This window comes from Mastigoproctus giganteus, chromosome 10, assembly GCF_048544385.1.
Source record: "Mastigoproctus giganteus isolate SK-2022 chromosome 10, ASM4854438v1, whole genome shotgun sequence".
Classification (NCBI taxonomy): Eukaryota; Metazoa; Arthropoda; class Arachnida; order Uropygi; family Thelyphonidae; genus Mastigoproctus; species Mastigoproctus giganteus.
This window is the reverse complement of record NC_143584.1, coordinates 107,475,552-107,492,950: the sequence shown is the minus strand read 5'-3', so window position 1 is coordinate 107,492,950 and position 17,399 is coordinate 107,475,552. Positions and strand designations below refer to the sequence as shown.

Sequence of the window (17,399 nt, the reverse complement as noted above, 5' to 3'; positions counted from 1 at the left end):
ACATTGGACTTGAACTTATGTAGACTGTAATTTTAAGGAAATACGTACGAAGGAAGGTTATTCCAGAAAACGGCAGTTGAATGAATAAACGAGGAAGATTAAAAGTTGGTTCTTTGAGTTTGAAGTTGGACAGTAAATGGATGTTGGCTGGTGACGGCACGTGTTTGGACTGTTTTGAAAGAGAGAGCAGGAATTATAGAAGCCAATTCAGAAGAACAGTGCCCATGGAAGTATCTATAGAAGAGGCATGCAGCATTAACAGTACGTCTATGAGACAGCAAGTGGAGAGACTCTGTTAGAGATGAATCATTAATTAACCTAACTGCTCTCTTCTGAATGGAATCAAGAAGCCTGAGAGAGGTTTTGGGGGCACCACCCGAGATGTGGGAACAATATTCCATGGCAGGGCAGATTTGCGATTTATACAGAGTGAACAGCTGTTTGGAAGAAAAGAAACGCCGAGAGCGAAAGAGAAAACCAAGTTTTTTAGATGCAGAGGAAGCAATTTTGTAATGTGTTTGTGCCAAGAGAGATTAGAAGTCAGGGTAATCCCCAAAAGAGATATATCATTTTGCCTAGAAATCGGAGTGCCACTAAAGATAAGTATAGGAGCAGAAGAATCCTGTTTTTGTGAGATATAAGACAAGACTGAGTTTTAGAAGGGTTGAAATCAACTAAGTTGTCTTTGCCCCACTGGAGAATTACCTGAAGATCGGCATTTAAGGAATTGGTAGCAGATTTTCGAGAAGTTGAAGTTGATTAAACAGGGCAAGATTTCTCAAAATGGAAAGTGGAATGCAATGTGCTATCATTGGATTCCTATGGATAGGCAAAACTATGGATAGGATTTCCAGTCAATGGAAGGTCATTAATATACAAGAGGAAAAGAGTGGGAGAAAGAACTGAACCTTGGGGGACACCTGCATTAGTAGAGAAGTTAGAAGACAGAGAGCCATCTACCATTACCCTCAGTGAGCGATCAGAGAAAAAATTGGATAACCGATTACTAAAAACAGTTGGTAAACCATAAGATGGAAGCTTGTTAAGAAGACCTTTATGCCAAACACGATTGAAAGCCTTTGAGATGTCAAGAGCAACTACTTGTGTTTCACCGAACCTTTCCATTGAATTAGTCCATAAATGGGTAACATAAGCCAGAACATAACCAGTGGATTGACACTGACGGAATCCATACTGACGATCGTTGATCAGACGGAAGGTTTCTAGGTAGTTTAAGAGTTGGCGGTTAATTGATTTCTCCATTACTTTAGAAAGAGTAGAAGTAATTGCAATGGGACGATAATTGGATGGGAGGGATTTGTCACCATTTTTAGCAACTGGCTGGATATGAGCAAATTTCCAAGCAGAAGGAAAAACACCTTTGGAAAAAGAAAGTGAAAAAAGGCGGCAAAGAATAGGAGTAAGTTCAGGAGCACAGGTTTTTGAGACCAAGTGGAGAAATACCATCGGGACATGGAGCTTTCTTAGCATCAAGATTCGTCAAAATCCTTCTGACATCCTTTTGACGGAAGATCACAGGAGGCACTGAATGGAGCATATTGGGAATGGTGGTGGGAAGTGTTTTACCAAGATCATTAATATATGAGTTGGAAGAAAAATGAGATGCTAGCAGGTCAGCTTTATCCTTGGCTGAAGTGACAACAGAACCATCTGGTTTGGACAGAGGTGGGAGCAGAGATGGGCAAAAGTTGCGGCCAATAGCTTTGGCAAGGAACCAGAATGCTCGGCTACCATTAGGGCAAGAAGCAAGTTTTCTACTCTTAGCCTGTTCAAACTCTAGTTTGGACTGATTAATAACTGCTTTACAATTGTTGTGAGCTTTGGTGTAGGCAGAAAATGAAACTGAAGAATTAGAAACAAGCCAATTACGATATGCAACATTCTTCTCTTGAACAGCCTTAGCACATTTATTGGAAAACCAAGGTTTAGATAAAGGATGAGATTTTAAAGTGGAGTGTGGGATAAAGGATTCCATTCCTGCAAGAATAATTTAAATGACATGATCTGAGCAAACACTGACATCAGAAGTTTTGAAACAGTAATCTGACCAAGGAAAAGAAGAAAAGAAATCTCGCAGATTATCCCATTTTGCATTCTTGTAATGCCAAACAACACGAGGTTGGGAATAGCCATGAGATAAAGGCTCCATTGGAGAAGAGACAATCACCAAGTTGTGATCTGAAGTGCCTAAAGGACCTCTCACTTCGACTGTGCACTTAGAAGGGTTGTTTGTGAGAAAAAGATAAAGTGTTGGTTGTATGATTAGGATTGTCTGGTATTCTTATAGATAAATGAACAATCTGTGCAAGGTCATTAGTAATTGCAAAAGCCGCAGCATCTCGACCATCTGGGTGGGTGTGAATAGAAAACGGAAGCCAGCTGGAGTTGTGAACATTAAAATCACCAAGGAAAATTACCTCACTCTTAGGAAAGTTGACTGGAGAAAGTCAAGTTGCAAAGAGAGGAAGTCAAAGAGCTCCAAGTTATTAGTGCAGATGGGAGAACAGTAGAGACAACAGATGAATTTTACACAATGAGGTAGAGAAATTTTAAGCCAGAGAAGATCAAAGAGAGTAGATTCCAAATTGCCAAGTCTCTGACAGGGAATTTCAAAACGGACATATGCACAAATACCACCTTTGAGGCGAAAGGAATCATACAGCATATAATTTGGGCATCTGAAATGAGCAGTAGTTGAATCAATTGATAACTGAGATTCTGTCAGAAAAAGTACATGGAGTTTGGCAGACTGCAAGTGCAAATGGATATCGTTAAGATTATAATTGAGACCACGTATATTTGTGAAATGAATTAGGAAATGCTTGGGAGGTTTAGATCTTTTCGCAGATAAGCTTACTCTATTAGTTTGACAATTCATGGTATATTCAATAGTAAGAAAAAGTGGGTGGGACTTGCTGTACGAAGTAATGAAATTTTTGGATAGGGCATACACATGGTAAGAATATACCCAGATCCTTGACATAACGTGGCCTCGACAATGCTCCCCACATACACACTACTCGGACTCCCTCCAGTCACTATCTGGCAGAGTAGAGGTAGCAAGATTATACTCTAGCTGATCAGGAAGCCTCCTAGAGAGTTACCAATAGGCTCGGTCCGGTGTACTAACTAGCGGTCGGCCTGCGAACACCGTTTTAGAGCTGTACTCTCGAAATGTAAGGAATATTGGATCTCGCCACGATGTTCATCATAACCTCAAAAGTCATCAATCCTACTGCGTGAGGGAAGAGATAGGGAAGGGTTGATCGGAACTTAGCTCTAGAGACTAAACATGGTTTCCACCAGTTCAAGCCTCCAATAAGCAAAGTGGTGGTATTTCACCGGTTGATGAGTATCATCTACCACCTAGTACTGCATGGTAACATAGAGGGGAGGCATTCCTCCATGTGGTGGGGGGCACCACACCTCAACCCCTGCTTATGTTGGTTCACACCTGGGTGGTCACCCACCATGTACTTGTGCATGGAGGTTATACCCAGGATTACTAACAGTCCCACCATTGTGAAGGTGCAAGCAGAGGATTTGACTGTCACAGACCGTCCGGACTTCGCCAAAATTGGGTCCACTTGACTTAGTGTCACCCGAATATTAGTTCCATCAGCTTTTTAGACTCTGATGTAGCAAGTACAGCTTGTCTGGCATATCTGAGAGAATGTCTGTGACAACCTCAAGGACTTGTGAGCAACCTGAGCAGGATCAGCTTGTGAGCAACTTGAAGAGGATCATCAACAGCATCAACAGTTGAACAATCGATATCAAGTGGACCAAATTGATTCATTCCCTTTCTTCTAGTGTTTACATAAAAAAAAAAAGAAGTCTCGGATATTTTTCTTGTAATCCTTTCCCAAAGGTTTCTCATAAATCTGTCTATTAGTTTACCTAACATCCTTGTGACTTGATTGCAGACTAGTTTATATTTATCACTGGCTTCTATATCACCTTATAACTTATACGTATCCAATGCATTTATCTTCTCTGCCACGAGTTTTATCAGTTCATCTGACATCCATTTAGGCCTATACCTTACCTTGAGGAGTAAAGTCTAGTAGCTTCTATAATTAATTGAATGCTTCCCATTTAAAATTTGGCAATGTCAACATCATTACATATATCCCACTGTGCAGAATTTAAAAACTGAGATTACTGTAGTTGCCTTTATGAAAGTCAAAATCCCTCCTTTACCCTTAATGATAGTATATCTTTAAGTAAATCCTGCATCAATACACTGTGATCAATGCCACCTAGTGGTTCTTTTATCTGCAAATTCTTAATGCAAGAATTATCACTACTGATAATCAGATCAAGTGTATTACTCTCTCTCTCTCTCTCTCTCTCTCTCTCTCTCTCTCTCTCTCTCTCTCTCTCTCTTGTTGCCTCTCTAACATGTTGCTGCAGAAAACAGTCATCCAATAAATCCAGAAAAGTCTTGCTAGCATATGAGTGCCAACCCACAAGTTCCAGTCAACGTATTAAGTATTTATGTATTAATTACAATGTATTATTACAGTGTATTAAGTATTAATGAAGATATTAAGGATAAGTAAGCAACAACCCCAAGCCAAGTTCGTGGTAAGCAACAGGTGGTTTTATAGGTCCAAGCATTGTGCTGGTTTCAAAATCATTAAAGTATGCAGTAAAGTCACCAGTGCCGATTCTGCAGCTGCAGAGAAACTTTGTGATGGGTAGGAAAAAACCCCTTCTAAATCTCCACAGCCCTCAACTTCTGCAGCCCCATGCTTATCACCTGGAGAGTTAATTCTGGCAATGATGCTCGAAAGGTAAAACTTGCCGATGTTATGCCTGTCTCCTCTGTCTTTTTGTAATTTTATAATTTTGAAATTTTTGTAATTTTGTACACGTTTATAACTTTTCCTGTGGACGAGATGAAAAAATTGAATAAATAATTCTATTTACAGTTCGTTGAACATTTATTTTTTGCTTCAATCAAATTCAGTGCACGTAGTTGCGAGTGCTGCATAAGCATTTAGGGAAATTCCGACTTCCATAAAATTCGACTTACATAGAGTTCCATGGAATGCAACTCTTACGTAAGTCAGGGAGTGGCTGTACTTTGATGAAAGCGAGGAAGACGGTGATAATTGACAGGTGAAGGCACCTCCCTTTTCTGATTGTTTTGTGTTATCGAGGAGGGATGGGCTTAGCTTAGGTAGGGTGTTTGTCCTTCCATCCTGCTGTTTTAAAATGGGAACACGAGTTCCCGATTTAAAAACAGCGGCAAATGTGGGAAAAAAACACCCTAGGCATATCAACCCAGGAGGACAGTGGGTGGAGAAAGCAGTGGCATCTTCCAATCACTGCTGTCCCACTGTTTTGCTTGCGGCCATGTTGGAGGAGGTACACCGTTCTGAAGTTTAATATGATATTTATTCGACCTTGAGAATGCTGCGCACTAAAAATGCACAGTTAAATAATTACACAGGTCATTTCCTAATTAGATTAGGTTTAGATTTAAACCAGTGCATTTTGACAGGTGTGTTTTTTACGTAGAAAAGATTTGACTTACTCTGTATACCTCTACATTTTACATAGAAAAGCGTGTGCTGGGGTGGGTAAGCAAAGCGAGCAGGAGGTAAATTTTATTAAATTAATAAAATATGTTCAACTGGTTGTTCCAAAAGAAAATAATGCTTCAATTAAAGGAGAATTTTGTTAAGGCCTGAATAATGAAGATGTCAATTCTGCTATCTACAGGAAGTGTTTCCCAATTGAACAGATGCAAAACTGAAAGGAATTTTCAGTGGGAATTTCTCATATAAAGAAACTCCTCAAAGAAGATGTATTTGAAACAAAGCCACAGGATACTGAACATGTCCACAATGGAAAAGTGGTACCAATGTTGGTGGGATACTGCCATGATGGGAGATTACTGCTGGGTTTTAAGAGGAGAAAGCAAAATGGACTATAAGAAAAACTCTTAAGTGGTAAAAATTTCTAAGCAACTATATTATATGTGGTAATTACACATTTGATTAAAGTATTTTAAAAAGAAATAAGACTGATTCTACAAATCCAATTTTCCCCTCAGTACTTTTTTTTTCAATTTGGATTAATTCTGATTCTCTGAAGACAGCTTTTGCGCTACATAATTTCTGAAAGCTTAACCAAATACGATTATTAAGTTATCAAATATATGTATTTTAGAGGTGTGTGTGCGTGTGTGCGCGCGCGCACGCACGTGTCAGCATATGCGCTTTTCAACAAATGCCTAAATAAAAGATTTTTTTCTACCCTCTTGGACAGAATATGCCAGGTTCTCAATTCCAAAAATTAATAAATCCCAAAATAATGACTGGTGAATTATATTTATGTTGTCAGCTATTTTAAAGTTATTACAGAGGATCCTGCTTCCTTTTTGCCTTAACAGCTTGGATTCTTCCAGGTATACATCCACTGTGATATAAAGGGATTTCATCAATAAGTACAAACTCGTTAGAGGCTACATTCCTTGCCAATGAAGCGATTAATCAAAAAGGACAATTAATTCTGGTGTGTGCGTGCATGCACATGCATTTATTTACCATCTGCTTATGATATAGTAAGACCATCTGTTTTAATTGATTTTCTTGAACACTTTTAATGGTATCCATCGGGGATATTCTTTAATTTATTAGTCACTCTTCTGAAGTGAAATCTTTTTCTTCAGCATAATAACATAAAAATTCAAAAATCTGTTTCAGCTGGGAATCCTCAAGGAGCTCTCCAGGAATCCCAACATTTTCTGCCTTGCCCTTTTTAGCAGTCAATACTTCTCTTCATGTAAAGCTCTGAAGACCCTAAAATTTGAGCTATCTCTATAACAATTTTATGTCTAGTGATAAACTGGATTACTTTGCTTCCTATTTCAAAAATTTTGGCCTAGAAATTAATTCTGATAAATCTAATCAGAAAATGAAGGCTTAGAGAGAAAAGAAAATGGCAAGGGAGGAAACGCCTTTGAAGATGAGACTGTCAAATTTCAAGAATCCCTGAAGGTAAACTTATAGAAATACTTAACTCAATCTTTAACAGATCACATAACATATAAGAAAAGAAGAACTATCATGAAAATGGCAGTGAAGGAAAAACACAGAATATTGGAATGCCTCTGTTGCAAAACTAGAAAAAGATCTAAGATGATCACAACCAAAGACACATAGAATATCATACATGTTAAATAAAGATGTCAAAAATAATACAAACACTAATAAAATACCTATGGAAGAATGGCTAAATTATTTTCAGGATCTGTGGGACTCACAATAATAGCCAATTTAAGAGTGCCTGTCAGTACAGAATAATGCCATATTATTTTGACACCCTTACAAATTAAGAATCAGAAAAAGAGTTACACAGCTGCAAGAATAATAAACTGGCATTAACTGGTAACTTTTTATATTTGTTAAGACAAACAAAAAAAAATTTAAAATTCATAAATAGATAATGGAAAGACAAAATACCTCCACACATAGATGGCATAGAGCAATAGTTATTTATTTTTTTAAAAAGATGACTGTAATAAAAGATGACTCATCCATGCATAGTTTCTGTAGTATAAACAGAATACTTTTCTTTATTCTCCTTTTTTTCCAATAATTACTAGACATTTAATACCAAATCACAAAACCAACTTTAATGGTTATAATATATTTTTTTAAAAAGGCAATATCATTAAAACTATCACAGAAGGTGTGCATCAAAATGTTCAGTATTAAGTGTTAAATGTTTAGTACATTTATTATGAAATAATTATAAGTTTGCCATTATTTTAAAAAAAAAGGCCTATATGCTTAATTTTTCTCTTACCTGGTAGTACACACAGTTCTGTGATCAACTTGTATAATAATATAATATAATATAATATTGGTTGATTTTATTTAAATAAATAAAATTGACCAATGTACAATACCATTAATGTCGCACAACAGACTAACCCCTAATAATGTAAACCTGACTAAATATTAATATCATAAACTTCTATAAGAATATAATATAATATAATATAATATAATATAATATAAGCACCTGATTAATTCTGACATATTTTCTGTACAGCATGTAGTTGTATCCAACTTATTTTCTGAAAAAGTGCAACTTGATTTAATTGTATCATCACTTCTATTTCCAAGAATAACTTCATTCAGAATAAATATCACCTCTTTTCTATGATAAGGTAATGAGTGCAGCTTTTCTAATAAGCAGTCTGTAAGCAGAATTAAATTGCCTGTAAAGTAAATTAATTCCATTTAACAATTGAATCACACTGCAAAACATAATTACTAAGCAATATAAAACTGATAGGAATATCAATGAAGATTTTATCTAGCATACATGTCACACACACACACACACACACACACACACACACACACACACACACACACACACACACACACACACACACACACACACACACACACACACACACACACACAATCAAAATTTTTTACATTTTGTCTGTTAATAGTTGTCACTTTATACAAAATGTATAAAGTGATGCACATTATGAAATTAACTTTCATGATGTGCATCACTTCCTATACCCTCTTTGTGAGGCCTTGGTCTTTCTTTCATTACCTTTGTTTCAAGAGCTTCAAGGCAGCTCCTTGAAGCTCTTGAAACAGAGAAGTTTTTCCTGATTTATTTTCTGATTTATTAGTTTAAATTGTCATATTAACTTATTTTCTAGAGTAGCTTTATATTTCTAGTTACGATACTTAGTTTAAAGTTTAACTTAGACAGAGATTTTGTAGATATTACTTAGTATCGGTAACGGTATCAAATCCACGTGTCACAAATTGAACGAGAAGACTTTTTTTTTAACCAAATTTAGTCGATTTATTAACCAATTGTTATATCAAATTATCTTCTATAAGTAGATTATAGACCTAGTCGGGATCCTTAGTTTATTCTAAATTGAGATAGCGAGATTTGGAAGCTAATCAATACTTACGAGTCCGTAGAAGTACCGTTCGAGAATTTCCGCCATTTTTACACGATAGCATAAGCTTAGTGTAGTATAGTGCATAATATAATATTGTCAATTAATCAGTAAATCTATTAATCTTGATAAACTTTATTGTCAATTAAATTGTATTTTTAACTCTATATATATATATATATAACGACTTAATCGTAACAAATAATTAATACATAACTATAGTGGTACACGTGATATGGAAGTTGTATAAAGGGAACTCGTAGAAAACACTAGATACCGAAAAAAAAAAAATATATATATATAACATAACTGTTTTGGGATATAACTTAAGGATTTAATTTTTGTTTTGAAATTTTATTGAATTAAATCGGAATCATGACTCTGACCAGAGCAGCAAAGCAAAAGGCTCAAGCTAATGGGAGTGCTGTGGTTCAGGGGAGAACTGAGGGGGGCAGTTGCCCTCTGAATCACAGTCTTTTAAAATGCACTGTTTGCTTGATGTTTGCGGAGCAGTCGGGTACGGGACATGATACTGCCAAGGGGGATGTCTTTGTGTGTGCACGATGTAAGGAGTGCAAGGAAATCAGGCGACAACTCAGCGTTGTTATGGGACTTTATGAGAGCTTGAAGGACAGGGTGGATGCCCTCAAAGGAAATAAATTGATGGGCCCATCAAGCTCTCAGCTGCCCACATCAACGCCAGAGCTTGCACTTGGTCATCAGGCAACACAGAGGCAGCCCCCTAGGCAGAATGCGCTTGTCCCACAGGAACTAGTAGTTGTTGGTGACTCTATTGTCAGGGAAACGGGGAACATGCTTTGTAAAAAGGATAGGTGGAATAGGACCAGGGTATGTCTGCCAGGGGCAAAGGTTGATGACATTGTAGAGCGGATATCATCTTTTAAGGGTACAAAAGGTGATATAGTTGTACACGTTGGCACTAATGATATTAAGAGTAGGAGACCGGCGGAATTAATTAGCAAGTACAGGTCAATGTTGAAAAAAAGCCGTGAATTAGGGTTGAATCTGAAAGTGTCTGCAATTCTGCCCAGACACGATAGGAGGGAGTATATGATGAGAGCCTTGTCAATCAATTCGGCCCTGGAGGGATTGTGCAAGGTTCAAGGGGTAGAATTTTTTTCAGCCTGGACTGTACTTGTTAACAGGAGAGATTGCTTCTACAGGGATGGGATACACTTAAATAGAAAGGGTGCAAGAATTTTTGCTGATGCTGTCGAGGCAGTGTTAGGTGGGTCGGAAAACTGCTAGTTGGGGGGGATACAAGGACTAATAGATTAACAGTAGCCACTGGCAGAGGTGGAAGTGATTCTTGCACTGCTTCTATTGAAATGAGCAGAAGCCTGAAAAACAAGATGCAGGATATTTCAGAGACTGCTGGGAGTCATTGCGGTACAAGTAAACACATGGATTGTGTTAGGGTAGCTAAGAATAGAAACAGGTGCATATATACCTGCGTGTACACCAATGCTAGGAGTTTGGTAAATAAATTTGATGAATTTGAGGTATTGCTCAAAACATCAAAGGCAGATATTGTTGGGATATCAGAGACGTGGTGTCACACAGATATAAGTAATGCGGAACTGGAATTTGGGGAATACAATGTGTATAGAAAGGATAGACAGGACAGGAGGGGAGGAGTGGTTAGGCTATTAATTAAGAAACACATAAGGTCCAAGGAAGTGAAGCCAGTCGACATCGATGGACAGGGCAGTGTCGAGTCAGTTTGGTGTGACATAAGCATAGGGAAATCAAAATTGAGAGTAGGAGTGTGCTATAGGCCTAATGACTCTGATGAGTATAATAAGAGATTGTACAGGGAAATAGAGTGGGCCAGTAAATCAGAGAGTCTTATAATGGGGGATTTTAATTTCCCAGATACTGACTGGAATTTGTGGGTTGGTCACTCGCACACTAGCAAGGCTTTTGTGGATTTATTGGATGATTGTTTTCTACATCAGCATGTTCGTGAGGCAACAAGAGGGAGCAATACTCTTGATCTGATTATCAGTAGTGATTCTTCATGCATTAAGAATCTGCAGATAAATGAACCACTAGGTGGCAGTGATCACAGTGTGTTGAAGTGGGATTTACTCAAGGAGGTAACTACCATCAGAGGTAAAGGGAAGGGTTTTTGTTTTCGTAAAGGTGACTATGATGGTCTGAGACAGTATTTAAATTCTATACAGTGGGACCAACTGATGATGTTACCAACAGCGAACTCAAAATGGGAAGCATTCAAGGAACTAATCTTGGAGGCTACCAGGCTTTACATACCAACTAAGAAATATTGTTCAAGGTTTAGGCCTAAATGGTTGTCAGATGAACTAATGAGGCATGTGGCAGAGAAGAAAAATGCATGGGATACATACAAATTAATGGGTGACATGGAAGCCTATGATAGATATAAGTTGGTCTGTAACCAAGTCACAAAGGAGATTAGGCAGGCAAAGGCAGACTACGAAAAATTCTTGGCAAAGGATGCAAAGAAAAACAGAAAAGAGTTCTTTACATATTTAAACTCGAGAAGGAAAGGGATGAATCAGATTGGTCCACTGGATATTGATGGTTCAACAGTTGAGGATCCTGCTCAGGTGGCTAACAATCTAAACGAGTATTTTGCATTACATTCACGCATGAAGAGTTATTCAGGAAGGAGAATGATGTAGGTAAAGTAAACATTGGCAGTGAGCTGGATGATTTTGTAATAACTGAGAGGAAAGTGGAGGAGACATTGTCGAGGATAAACATAAAAAAGGCACCTGGGGTGGATGGGATCTATCCAGTTATATTAAAGGAAGCAGCAAAGGAAGTAAGCAAACCCCTAGCCATAATTATGAGAGCTTCTTTGGACTCAGGGGAGGTACCCATAGACTGGAGATGTGCAAATGTAACCCCAATTCACAAAGGAGGATCAAAGGCTGACACAAGTAATTATAGACCTGTTAGTTTAACTTCTGTTCCAGGTAAGTTAATGGAGGCACTGGTTAAAGAAGCACTGCAGGATCATCTGGACAAGAATTCAGTTATAGCTCAGACGCAGCATGGTTTTGTTAAGGGCAGGTCTTGCCTGACCAATTTGATTGGATACTATGATGTAGTCACAAAAGAACTGGATGCAGGGAATAACTTTGATATTATATATTTGGATCTTAGAAAGGCTTTTGATACTGTTGCACATGGAAGACTGCTGCACAAATTGGAGCAGTGTGGCATTGGAGGCAAATTGCTGCTATGGATAAGGGGATAGTTGAGTGGCAGAAGACAGAGAGTGGTAATCAGTGGACACTGCTCAACGTGGACTAATGTTATTAGTGGAGTTCCTCAGGGTTCAGTGTTGGGTCCGTTGTTGTTTTCGGTGTTTATGAATGATATTGATGATGGGATATCAAGTTTAATGTCCAAGTTTGCAGATGATACAAAGGTTGGCAGGGTTGTTAAGGACACTACTGACGCTATGCTGCTGCAACAGGATCTGGAAAGGTTGAACAGATGGGCTGAGAGGTGGCAAATGAAGTTTAACATTGACAAATGTAAAGTACTACATATGGGAAACAGTAACCCCAGAGCAACGTATCAACTCTGCGGTACTACACTGACAGTGGTGGAGAATGAAAAAGGACCTGGGGGTAATTGTGCAGGCAGATATGAAGTTCTCTGAGCAGTGCAGACGAGCTGGAAGAGTAGCTCATGGTGCCTTGTCAATGATATACAGGAATTGTTCTTGCAGGGATAAGGAGGTGATTATTCCCTTGTATAAGGCAATGGTTAGGCCACATCTTGAGTACTGTATACAGGTCTGGAGGCCTCATTTCAAGAAGGATGTAGAGCTGCTGGAACGGGTACAGAGAAGGGCAACAAGATTAGTGAATGGAACAAAGGGTTGCTCTTACGAAGAAAGGCTTAAGTTTTGCAAATTACAGAGTCTGGAGACTAGGCACCGGCGAGGTGATCTGATAGAGGTGTATAAGGCTTTGAATGGTTTGAGCATGCTCAATGCCAATGGGATTCTTCATCTTGCTCAGAATAATCACCTCAGAGGGCATAAATTCAAATTGAGGAAGGACGGATGTCGGATAGATGTGCGGAAATTTGCCTTTGGCCAGCGGGTGGTTGGTTGGTGGAACCGACTTCCATCACTTGTTGTTGAAGTTGATAGCCTAAACAAATTTAAGGCTCAACTGGACAGGTATTTCGAACAAACGGAGGGGTGAAATGGGAGTGGGTTTTTTTTTTTTTTTTTTTGGCTGATGCTGAATAAGCTTGCTTTCTTGCATCATATGCCTCTACTAATGCTAATGCTACTATAGACAGATTTCTTTTTTTATTACACTTTCATGCTCCCTTAAGAAAACTGGAATGGCCCTCTGATCGATCTCAATGCAATATCTGTAATCTAAAAAAATGTACTGTAGTACATTTTTTTGATTGTACATTACAATCCCAAGAGCTACTGTGAGAAAGTCAACCAATAAAATGTACAATACTGCTACTGGCAGCAAGTCCATCACCTAAAATATGTAATGCATATTGAATACTAAAGTAATATACACACAGCACAATAGAATGTCATAATATATAAAGGCGCCTTCACTACATACAAATTTGTTCAATCACTGGTTGAGATCAATGTAATGATGGCGCCTCCGTAGCCAGGAGGGAAGGAGCAGCAGTGCGTAGCACACGCTTCTTGATTAGACCGGGGTTCGATCCCGTCACCACCAAATACGGAGGATGCGGAAAGGTCAGGGAATGACCACCGCATATTCCCGGAGCAATATGGCCTTAGTTGCTAATGCTCCTAAAAAAAAAAAAAAAACCAAACCAAAACCAACCAATGTAATGATGGGTGACTATAGCATCCCCACATATTAAATTCAAGTTTCTTCATTATTACCTTACATCTCTCTCTCTCTCTCTCTCTCTCTCTCTCTCTCTCTCTCTCTCTCTCTCTCTCTCTCTCGCTCTTTGTCTCTCTCATGATATCCTAGCAACTGTAGTCACTGTTCCATGTGTGAACTCAAACTAAACACTATTAATATAGTCAAGTCTGTTTATAAATTGTGGCAACTGAAGTTTAACACTGACAAATGTAAAGTACTGCATATGGGTAGCAGTAACCCCAGAGTAACATATCAACTAGGTGGTACTACACTCAGGGAAGGGAAGAATAAAAAGGACCTGAGGGTAATGGTGCAGTCAGATATCAAGTTTTCTGAGCACTGCAAAAAGGCTGCAAGAGTAGCTCATGGTGTCTTGTCAATGATATACAGGAATTTTTGCTAGCAGGGATAAGTGGGTGATTGTCCCCTTGTATAAGGCAATGGTCAGGCCACACCTTAAGTACTGCATACAGGTCTGGAGCACTAATTTTCAAAAAGATATTGAGCTACTAGAACGAGTACAGAGAAGGGCAATGAGATTAGTGAGTGGAATAAAGGGTTTCTGTTACTGGGATAGGCTTAAATCCTGCAAACTGCAGCGTCTGGAGACCAGTCACTTGCGAGGTGATCTGATTAAGGTGTATAAGGCCTTGAATGGTTTGAGCAAGCTCACAATGCTGATGGGATTCTTCATCTTGCTCAGATTCCACACCTGAGGAGGCATAAATTCAAATTGAGGAAAGACAGTTGGAGAATAGATGTGCGGAAATTTGCCTTTAGCCAGCAGATGGTTGGAACAAACTTCCGTCTGTTGTAGTGGAGGTCAGCAACTTAAATAAGTTCAAGGCAGAACTAGACAAACATTTACAGTGAATGGATGGGTGAAATGAGAAGGGTGTTTTTTTTTTTTTTTTTTTTTTGGCTGATGCTATATAAGCTTGCTTTCTTGCATCATATCCCTACTAATGCTAATAACAAAATCATTTATAATGAATTTATGGGTATAACAAATAATTTTTTAATTCTTGATTTAAAAATACATGTACCAACTTTAATAGACCATCTCATGGAGCCCATGGCTATAGTGAAAAAGGTTTTCCAGGACTTCGAAAGTTAACTCCTTTCCAGCTTATAAAAATTTTTATATCACAGGAACAAATTATAAAAACCCTGATACTTCTTACGTTGCACTGTATTATGCTCTAGCATTGGCTCCCAAACTACTGAGATCAATGAACGCCTTCAAAAATCAAGAAAATTTGCAGAGCCCCGCGTGCACGCGCGCACGTGTACAAACAGTGGGCTTTCTGAAAATAAAATTCAAAGTTTTATGTGTGAACTGACTCAACTTTATGCTTGTTTTTATTCTTAGATATATAATAAAATTCTTTATTCTTAGATATAAAATAAAAACTTTTTTATGATCAATTTGCTATACATAGAACGAATAATTAGAAATAAGTATACAAATAAAATTTAAAAATAAATAAATAAATAACAAAAAATAAAAATAAATTACATATATAAAAAAAATATACCAAAGGTATATGTTTTTTATATATGTCTGCAATATCTGTCTTCAGTCTGCAATATCTGCAAGTCACAGAACAACTCTGCAAGCTGTTTTCTGTTAGCTGATTGCATCAACGATTCATAGGCCCATAAGTGTAAACGCACACTAGTGGTAGGGATTGAATGCGCTCTGTTAGGGAAGCAACTTGTATATTTGCATCAACCGGTGCAATACCACCACTTTGCTTATTGGAGGCTTGAAGTGCTGAACCCATGTTCAGTCTCTAGAGCTAAGTTCCAGTCAACCCTTCCCTATCTCTTCCATCATGCAGTATGATTGATGACTTTTGAGGTTATGATGAACATCGTGGCGAGATCCAATATTCCATACATTTTGAGGATACAGCTCTAAAACAGTGTTCGCAGGCCGGCCGCTAGTTAGTACAACAGACAGAACCTATTGGTAACTCTCTAGGAGGCTTCCAGATCAGCTAGTGTATAATCTTGCTACCTCTACTCTGCCAGATAGTGACTGGAGGGAGTCCGAGTAGTGTGTAGGTGGGGAGCATTGTCGAGGCCACGTTATGTCAAGGATCTGGGTATATTCTTACCATGTGTATGCCCTATCCAAAAATTTCATTACTTCATACAGCATGTCCCACCCACTTTTTCTTACTATCGAATACACCACGAATTGTCAAACTAATAGAGTAAGCTTATCTGCGAAAAGATCTAAATCTCCTAAGCACTTTCTAATTCATTTCACAAATATACGTGGACTCAATTCTAATCTCAACGATGTCCATTTCCACTTGCTGTCTGTCAAACCCCATGTACTTTTTCTGACAGAATCTAAGTTATCGGTTGATTCAACTACTGCTGATCTCAGATACCCAAATTATTCGCTGTATGATTCCTTTCACCTCAAAGGTGGTACTTTTGCATATGTCCGTTCTGATATTCCCTGTCAGAGACTTGGCAATTTGGAATTGCCTCTCTTTGATCTTCTCTGGCTTAAAATCTCTCTACCTCATTGTGTCAAATTCATCTGTTGTCTCTACCGTTCTCCCAACTGCACTAATCACTTGGAGCTCTTTGACTTCCTCTCTTTGCAACTTGACTTTCTCCACTCCAACTTTCCTAAGAGTGAGGTAATTTTCCTTGGTGATTTTAATGTTCACAACTCCAGCTAGCTTCCGTTTTCTAGTCACACTGACCCAGCTGGTCAAAATGCTGAGGCTTTAGCAATTACTAAAGCCTTGCACAGATTATTCATTTATCTACAAGAATACCAGACAATCCTAATCATACAGCCAACACGCTTCATCTTTTTCTCACAAACAACCCTTCTAAGTACACGGTCGAAGTGAGAAGTCCTTTAGGCACTTCAGATCACAACTTGGTGATTGTCTCTTCTTCAATGGAGCCTTTATCTCATGGGTATTCCCAACCTCATGTAGTTTGGCATTAAAAGAATGCAAAATTGGATGATCTGCGAGATTTCTTTTCTTCTTTTCCTTGGTCGGATTACTGTTTCAAAACTTCTGATGTCAATGTTTGCTCAGATCATGTCATTTAAATTATTCTTGCAGGAATGGAATCCTTTATCCCACACTCCACTTTAAAATCTCATCCTTTATCTAAACCTTGGTTTTCCAATAAATGTGCTAAGGCTGTTCAAGAGAAGAATGTTGCATATCGTAATTGGCTTGTTTCTAATTCTTCAGTTTCATTTTCTGCCTACACCAAAGCTCATAACAATTGTAAAGCAGTCATTAATCAGTCCAAACTAGATTTTGAACAGGCTAAGAGTAGAAAACTTGCTTCTTGCCCTAATGGTAGCCAGGCATTCTGATCTCTTACTAAAGCTATAGGCCACAACTTTTGCCCATCTCTGCTCCCACCTCTGTCCAAACCAGATGGTTCTGTTGTCACTTCAGCCAAGGATAAAGCTGACCTGCTAGCATCCCATTTTTCTTCCAACTCATGTATTAATCATCTTGGTA

At 38.3% G+C, this 17,399-nt stretch overlaps 1 protein-coding gene across 2 annotated transcripts in view; it reads right to left on the bottom strand.

The window, feature by feature from the left end:
- Tti1 (Telo2 interacting protein 1) overlaps positions 1-17,399 on the bottom strand; it is a 600,292-nt gene that overhangs the window by 247,558 nt on the left and 335,335 nt on the right. For both annotated transcript variants that reach the window (XR_016547507.1, XM_090382195.1), the window contains exon 12: positions 8,065-8,263. Coding sequence is in view for 1 of the 2 variants with exons in the window: in XM_090382195.1 (XP_090238321.1) it covers positions 8,065-8,263 (199 nt within the window). In the remaining variant the exon portion in view is untranslated. The remainder of the gene's footprint in view (positions 1-8,064; positions 8,264-17,399) is intronic.